The 8485-nt window shown below is 39.5% G+C and overlaps 1 protein-coding gene across 1 annotated transcript; it reads left to right on the top strand.

Moving 5' to 3' along the window:
• Nucleotides 1-5066: 5066 nt before the first annotated feature.
• Nucleotides 5067-6350, top strand: LOC134206755 (putative odorant receptor 83c). The gene is made up of 3 exons (XM_062682482.1): nt 5067-5930; nt 6002-6247; nt 6303-6350. The coding sequence occupies exons 1-3, from the start codon at nt 5067-5069 to the stop codon at nt 6348-6350; spliced, it is 1158 nt and encodes a 385-aa protein (XP_062538466.1).
• Nucleotides 6351-8485: the final 2135 nt, after the last annotated feature.

Genomic DNA, 8485 nt, shown 5'->3' on the forward strand with positions numbered 1-8485 from the left:
TAGTTTGCAGTTTTGCTACTGGGTATATTCCCATATCCTGGCGGGATGTCACTGAAAAGTTTATCCCAAAAGGAGGACGTGCTTCGTATGAAGAAGCAAAGAGTTTTAGACCCATCAGTCTGACCTCATTTCTTCTGAAATGCTTAGCACGTATTATCGATCATCACATTCGTGATGACTGTTTGGCAAACATGCCTCTTCATGTTAATCAACATGCTTACCAATCTGGAAAGTCCACCGTGACCCTTCTACACAAGGTTGTGTACGATATCGAGAAAGCATTCGCTCAAAAGCAATCGTGCTTGGGTGCTTTCTTAGATATTGAAGGTGCTTTCGACAACGTGTCTTTCGATGCAATATTGGAAGCCGTACGATGCCATGGGCTACCTAATATAATTACCAAATGGATTCACCAGATGCTTAAAAACCGACATCTCTACTCGACATTACGTCAAGCAGCGATTAGGAAATTAAGTGTCTGCGGATGCCCTCAAGGGGGAGTATTATCTCCACTTTTGTGGATTCTCGTTGCAGATACGCTATTGAGGTTAATCAATAATGGCGGTTTTCCTACCTATGGATTTGCCGACGACTATCTTACATTGATAGTGGGTTTGTGCATTACTACCTTATTCGACCTGATGCAAAATGCTCTTCAGGTAGTTGAAAGTTGGTGTCGCCAATATGGCCTTTCGGTCAATCCGAATAAAACATCTATTGTTCTTTTCACGGAAAAACGTAATCGTAATGGTATTCGTCCATTACATCTCTTTGGTTCTGAAATCATGTAACTGATCAAGTAAAGTATGTGGGTCTAATTTTGGATTCAAAGCTTTCCTGGACTCCTAACGTTGAGTTCAGAATCAAAAAGGCGTGTATGGCTTTCGGCCAATGCCGACGAACCTTTGGTAAAACTTGGGGTCTTAAACCCAAATATATCAAATGGATTTACACAACAGTTGTACGACCAATTTTGGCTTATGGATGTCTTGTGTGGTGGCAAAAGGGAGAAGTGGTGGCAAAAGGGAGAAGTGAGGACAATTCAGTCTAAATTAGGCCATCTTCAAAGGATGTGCCTAATGGCAATGACTGGTGCGTTCTCTTCAACTCCCACGGCTGCTCTCGAAGTTCTCTTCGACGTGGCCCCACTACACATACATCTCAAACAAGAAGCCTTTTCTTGTACTTACCGACTATGGGTACTCGGTTTTATGGAAGAGAATCCTGTAAACCGCAGTTCTACACACACTTCGTTGTTACCGCTTATGGTTAATTGGGACAAAATTTTCCTTGTTCCAAGTGATCTCACACACGTTAGTAGTTTTCCTTATAGGACATTTTCAACACAATTCACTCACTGGGTACACACTGCACTGTCTTTCAAGCGGAAATATTTGCCATCATGTGTGGAGTGCAATCTGCACTGCAGCAACGCATTATGGGCAAAGTAATATACTTCTGTTCAGATAGCCAAGCAGCTATTAAAGCTCTCGCCTCGGCCAACTCAAGGTCGAAGTTAGTAATCGCATGTCGAACTCAAATTGAGGAACTGAATTCAGTAAATACTTTACACCTTATATGGGTACCTGGCCATTCTTCCATAGCTGGAAACGAATTGGCTGATGAGTTATCTCGTAATGGAGCATCGCATGACTTTATTGGTCCTGAGCCAGCTATTCCAATATCCAAGTGTTGGGTGAAGCTTTTGATCAACTCTTGGGCTGTCACTCAGCACAAATGGCATTGAAGTAGTCTGGATTCATGTCATCAAACAAAATTGTACATCCGGGAGCCATCTCCGGTAGTAGCAAGCTATTTAGCTAATCTGTCTAAACAGAATTGCAGTGTCTTAGTCAAGGCCTTGACAGGTCACTGCCGACTGAACTATCACATGGCAAATATTCAACGCGTTGAATCATCTGTTTGTGATAGTTGTGAATCCGATTATGGAACTTCTTATCATCTAATATGTAACTGCCCAGTCTATGCACAATTGCGCTTCCAAATATTTGGTAAACACTTACTTAGTGAAATTGACTTCAGAAACCTGAACCTTCAGAGTATTTTGTTGTTCATAACCCGTTGTGGTAAGGAGCTATATAAGCTCTTGTACGCTTATGCGTTGTATGCCCTCTTCAAGGGCCCTTTTCCAAACATTCCCTTTGTTCTCCCATCCACATTCCTTTCCTTTTTGTTCACTTCCTTTTCCGTCAGGTGTGTGATGAAAAAGGCTGTGAAGGCGATGGCACAAATCTCCCAAATTGAGGTGAACGTGCCCCTGGAGCCGACGTTCTGATACCTGATACCTGATTGCTGGATAGTCAATCTCTGTATTCTTGTTAGGAGATCGGAGGAGGAAACGAAGACGATAACACGTCTCAAGGAGAAGTTTTCGATAACTCCCAAGCAATAGAATACCACATGCTCCAGTATTTCGACGAGCTGTATTCAGAAGATGACGGAGAAATTGAGCCAGAGCATGGCATGACGAACAAGTTGTGGGTGGGATTTGAGTAAAATGCCTTCAGCGTGTGTTTATAGATTCACGCCTTATGGCCCGTTTACATATTCGCTAGTTCTAGCGGACAATGCACTATACGACAATACTAGCGCGATATTAGCACAATGTAAACAGAAATAGTCCTCGCTAATAAGCGTTTACATTGTGCTAATATCCCGCTAGTATTGTCGGATAGTGCATTGTCCGCTAGAACTAGCGGATTGTCGAGCAACGGGCCATTTGCTTGTCAAATCGGCGAGCAGCAAGCCATGACTCTGCTTCTTCTGGTCAGTTCTCCGCGGCGTGCACTCGCATCCATGGGAGTCGCTGTCATATATTCGTTTCGGCCATTTAGGGCCGCACATTTTGGCGATCCAGCCAGTCTATTTTTTGGATCTTGTCGCTAATTTCATGAGGTGAGTTGAATTCAAGAAGTTAATCTGTGAAGAGTGATATATTTTTGGTTTGCAAAATCACAAGACGTGTTGAGAAGTCCGTCGGTGAATGATTTGTGGTTTGGAAAATCACAAGACGCGTCTCGAAGACCGCCGGGAAATGGTTTGTGGTTTGCAAAATTAGGGCAATTAACCGAATGTTTCAGCTGTTTTTGTCATACGAAATGAGCATGCGCGTACTGCCCCACACCGACCTCAGATGCTTGAGGGCCCATAAAATCTTATTAAGACCAATTTTGACGACGATTTCGTCGTTATGTTCGTTGGAACATAAAGAATACAAATAAGCAGCATGGCTCATGGCTTAATTTTTAATTTATGAATGTATAACAGTGATAGGAAGACTAAATGCCACCGAGCCATATATTGCATCAAAACATGCAAAAATCGTTTTTTCGAGTTATGCATGTATAACTAGAGTAAAATCATGAAATGTATGTATCCAAAGGCAATATTTTCCATTGCTTTATCCTATAGACTATTGAAAATAATCACAATGGGGATATTTAGCCTTATTCAAGGGTGGCGCGTTTTGACCCCTATGAGCGTGCTACCCGCACTACATGTGGTTTGGAAAATCACAAGACGCGTCTCGAAGACCGTCGGAAAATGGTTTGTGCTTTGTAAAATAACAAGACGTGTCTCAAAGACCGTCGGAAAATGGTTTGTGGTGTGCAAAATCATAAAACGCGCCTAGAAGACCGTCGGAAAATGGTTTGTGGAGGCGCGTCTGAAAGAACCGCTAGGCTCGTCTGGAAGACTGTAGGCAGGGCCGGATGTAGGGGGGGTCCGGGGGGGCCGTGGCCCCAGGCCCCCACAAATTTTATGTACTAAAACCAACGTTTTTTGTACATTTTGGGGCCCCCACAAACTGTCGGCCCCGGGGCCCCCTTCCGGCTTAATCCGTCCCTGACTGTAGGAAATTGGTTTGTGGTTTGCAAAATGACAATGCGCATCTGGAAGACCGGGAAATGGTTTGCAGTTGAGAAAACCATAAGGCATGTCTGAAAGGTGGCCGAAAAATGTATTGCAGTTTGTAAAACGGTACGTATGGAAGACCAACGGAAAATGGTTGACGATTTAGAAAATCTCTAAGTCCTGCGAACATTGATTTTGGTTAAAACAAAATTAGATTTCGTGTAGTCACATGGCGGCGTTTGGAGGCGTGTGTGGCTCAACATAGGAAGCAGAAAAATGACATCGAAACAACGCAATATTAGCCAACGAGAAAATCGAGCCCAGGAAATTATGGCATAGGTACTATTGGAAGTGCAGATAGTGATCAATGTCTACACTGCAATACAGCTCTACAGAAACACTGAAACACAATCTGTGTGAACACAGACAAGAGACAGCAGCAGGATTATCTTCATTATCACAAATAATAGCACAACATTGTCTTTTGAAGAGCTAGTGCACCTAGTATGTTGTGATAATGCTGTAGACATTAATGAATAAGTTTTTTATCTCCAAATTGAAATGGTATACGAAATTTTACATAGTCAAAAAATGCATTCAAACTGAATAGGGACGGCAATATCAACTAGAGTTTGTAAATCCGGGTGATCAACATTAAGTCCTATCAAAGCCTCAGGAGCTTCAGGTACTGTACAGTTTAAAAGTACAACTTCATTCACCAAAAGAATGTCGAGTAGTCGGTAGTTGTGGTTTAAAACAATTTGCACGAGACTGTGTAGATCAAAGCCGTCCAACAGATCCCAACATTTTTTCCGTATGTGAGATATGAGACAGCTATGCTCTAATGGGCAATTATAACTGTGCAAAATTGATCACACCACGTGAAGTGAACCATCCAGTGCTAGGCGTTTCGTGATATAGCTTCTAGTAGATATTCAAAACCAATAGTTCAAATGAGAATTCCACAGATGCGGTATGTGTTATCTATATCAGATCACCTCAATGCGCTATGCTGTGATCAAAGAAATATTATTTAATTATCTTAAGTGGAAAATAGCTTCAGTATGTTCATTTAAAAATCCATTAGTCATTCTGTTTGATCTTAGCAGACAAGATGATATTTGCCTCACTCCAACTACATTTTGATTGTCAGTTACTTATAGGTTTTCGAAGGCTCTGTAAATTCGCCAAAGATGACACGTGTAATACCTTCTTTTGAGACTTTCCAAAGAATTGTTCATAGGCAGCAGCTTACTCTTAGAATAATAGGTTGTGATCTCTTTGATGTTAACTTCAAGATTTCCGCGACAACTGTGTGCATCTTTTTTCTGGCTTCATTGTTCATGACTATATCTTTAATCGATTTATATCTTTTCCGCGATAACATATTCGAATTCATTTTCGTTCTTGTGACGTTTTTCTATGGAGTGATTGGCTGCGGTAGACTTGGATTTCTACTCACTCATTCATCCATTGCCTCAAAATTGTTGATTGAAGCGAAACTAACCTATGAGCAAACATCGCATGAAGATTGTGAACAGAAGGTCCTCATTAGGTATACTAACATTTTGAAACACTGTGCCATGCTGTTCAAAACTGTCTTTCTGGGTGCTTCGGCTCTAACAATGTTACTACCATTGATTATATTTTTCATAAATGGCAGTAGAATACTTCCATTTGGAGTAGTGTTGCCATTCACAGACCCAGAATCGGTTGAAGGATATCGAATTAATTATATTTACCAAGTGAGTTGCGCTTTATGGACGCCTCCTGGCCTGACGGCGTCACAAAATATGTATTTCGCGTTGGTATTCAATGTCTGCATTCAGTATGATTTGCTGATTTTAAAACTTCGAGATCTGGATGACCTAATTAACCACAATGACGACGGCATGCCAGATGCTGATATACACCAAAAAATTATTGACATTATACAAAGGCAACAGCAATTGATTAATTTTGTAACTAATATAGAAAAACTATATGCAAAACCAACGTTAATTGAGGTTGTCAGCAATGGTTTACAAATCGTGATGACTCTTTTTGTTTTACATGTTGTAAGTTAATGATGCGGATTGTTTATATACAATAAATGATTTATAAATATCGTCATAATTTATTTTACTAGGATTTCTGGATGCCGGGGTACTTTATAATGATTATCGCAACTTTTCAACTGTTATTATCATGTTTTCTGGGAACTCTCATCGATATGAAAAGCGAGCTGTTCACCAAGGAAATTTACAACTTGTCGTGGAATTTGATGAAAACCTCTGATCAAAAAACACTCAAATTCATGCTTGCTAAGTCTCAGCGGTCGTTGATGCTCTCATGTGGCGGAATGATGACTCTGAATATGAATCTATTTCTAAATGTAATGAGCTTAGTGATATTGAGTTAAACACGTTAATCATTAACTTAAATTCCAGGTTTATAAAAAAATCTACTCAATCTTCATGATGTTGCAGAATATGTAAATTGGAAGATACAACGCCGGAAGTCTTACTTGACACATCACATTATGAAGCACCGCTGTGAGAAAGCCGTTTACAAAATAAACCGAATGAAAAATAATATAATAAATAACTCAATGATTTGCAATAAATTCAAGAATTTTGTAGAACAACGACCTCGGGGGAAACAGTGTTTTCACGCACTAAAAAGCTTGAAAATCACTTTAACATGGTCAAAACGTAAACGGAACGAATAGCAATGTAGATTTGTAGAGCACACCGAAAGCTTCCGTTCAGAGATTGTTGCTATAATTTTTAACGTTTACTCTCGTTAGATTTTTTTTAAATTGAAAATAGCCCAAGGACACTAAATCGACTTGAGCCACCGCAAAATTTTATCCTGATTCTGGGCAGACGGGTTGAATTTTTGATACTCCTTTCTTTTTTTCTTTCTAATAATTATAAATTGGGGAACAATTCACGAATTTCCTATGAATCCATGAACCTATCCTCACAATCACCAAAGTGCTCGTGTAGTGTTTTTATCCCGGCCATGCTGTGGATCCATGGGCGTAGCCAGGATTTCGAGAAGGAGGGGGGGCAACTTTTTTGGTCTTCCAAATCGTAGTTTTATAGTAGTTTTATAAAAACACATGAATATTAACACATGAAACCAAATGGAAACTAGGGTGGTCTAACCGGTAGTACCGAAACCGGTAATACCGGTATTACCGGTCAATTTTGAATACCGAAAATACCGGTATTAGAGACGGAAAATACCGGTTTTTTCGGTATTTCAAATTTTGCTCTCAATATGAAAAATCTTGAATAGTTTTCACCTACATTCACGTATATCAGCTAAAGACCCACAGTGTAACAAACACAACAATTGGGCACAGAATAAATAAATGTATGCACAAATAAACACCATTAACGACGATCACCTTACAGCAAAAATCGATCAATATCGTCATTAATCAAACGTGTTGCTTAATTCGCTTAGCCATCTGTCTAATTGTCAATCACTTTTTAATTCAATGAACATTGTTTATATCGTCGATAACTTTCCCGCAATATATGAAATGATGAAAAAGATACGTGCCGTAGTAATTCTTTTCCGGGCAACTGTGATAAATAATTTGCTGTAAAAATATGTTCGTTTTGAATTCGGTAAAGAATATGTATTGATGGCTGATACCAAGCCACGTTAGAATATAATGTTATCTATGCTCAAACGGTTCTATGTGTTAAAGGAATCCGTTCAAAAAACTCTAAGCGATTTTAGGCTACAATCCAAATACAACTTCAGTGAATATGATTTTTTGGCGATAGGTGGAATAAATAAAGCCCTCGAACCTGTTCAAGCTGCTGTATTACTCTGACGTGAATTCTGCAGCTTTGCACAGTTATATGAAATCGTCGAGGCCCTTTATTTTATGTTGGAGCAATTATTAAACAAGCCACAGAAATTGCCGCCAACTTATTGGATGCTCTCAACGAACGAATCCAAGAGCAACGATCAAAATATGCCGATCTTTTTGCTTTTTTGAATAATCCTGCAGTGAAGCAATTGATTAGAAAGATATCCAGACGAGATCTTGAAACGTCTAATCATTCCAGATGCGATCGTTGAAGATACTGCAGTAGAGCAAAATACTTGCGTTGCCGGTGGAAACAACGTTGACGTTAGGATTCTTGCAAGCGATCCGTAAAGAATTCTTCTAAAATGAATTGGAAGGGATTAAGCGCATGTATTAGACACTGATCTTCGACGCTTCCGTTGAACTAGAGAGAGCATTTCCAGTAGCAATATTTCCAACAAAATCCGAGGCAGATTGGGGATGCATCTCCCAGTATATTATGTGATTAGGTCCACGTGGGTTTCACAGCAAGCAATGATTTTAACAATTAAAGTTTATAAATAAATATTGTTTATCACCCAAAAGTCCAAATCAAAAGTTTTTTTTTTATTTCTGAAAATTTCACAAATACCGGTATTACCGGTATTGACTGCACCAAATACCGAATACCGGTATTTGTCAAAAATGGCCAATACCGACCACCCTAATGGAAACAATAATGATTAAAACAATAATGGATTTAAAAATGCGTGATTTATTGCTCATCAGATATTTTTAAATAAAGTGAGAAAAATATTA

Source organism: Armigeres subalbatus, chromosome 1, assembly GCF_024139115.2.
Source record: "Armigeres subalbatus isolate Guangzhou_Male chromosome 1, GZ_Asu_2, whole genome shotgun sequence".
Classification (NCBI taxonomy): domain Eukaryota; kingdom Metazoa; phylum Arthropoda; class Insecta; order Diptera; family Culicidae; genus Armigeres; species Armigeres subalbatus.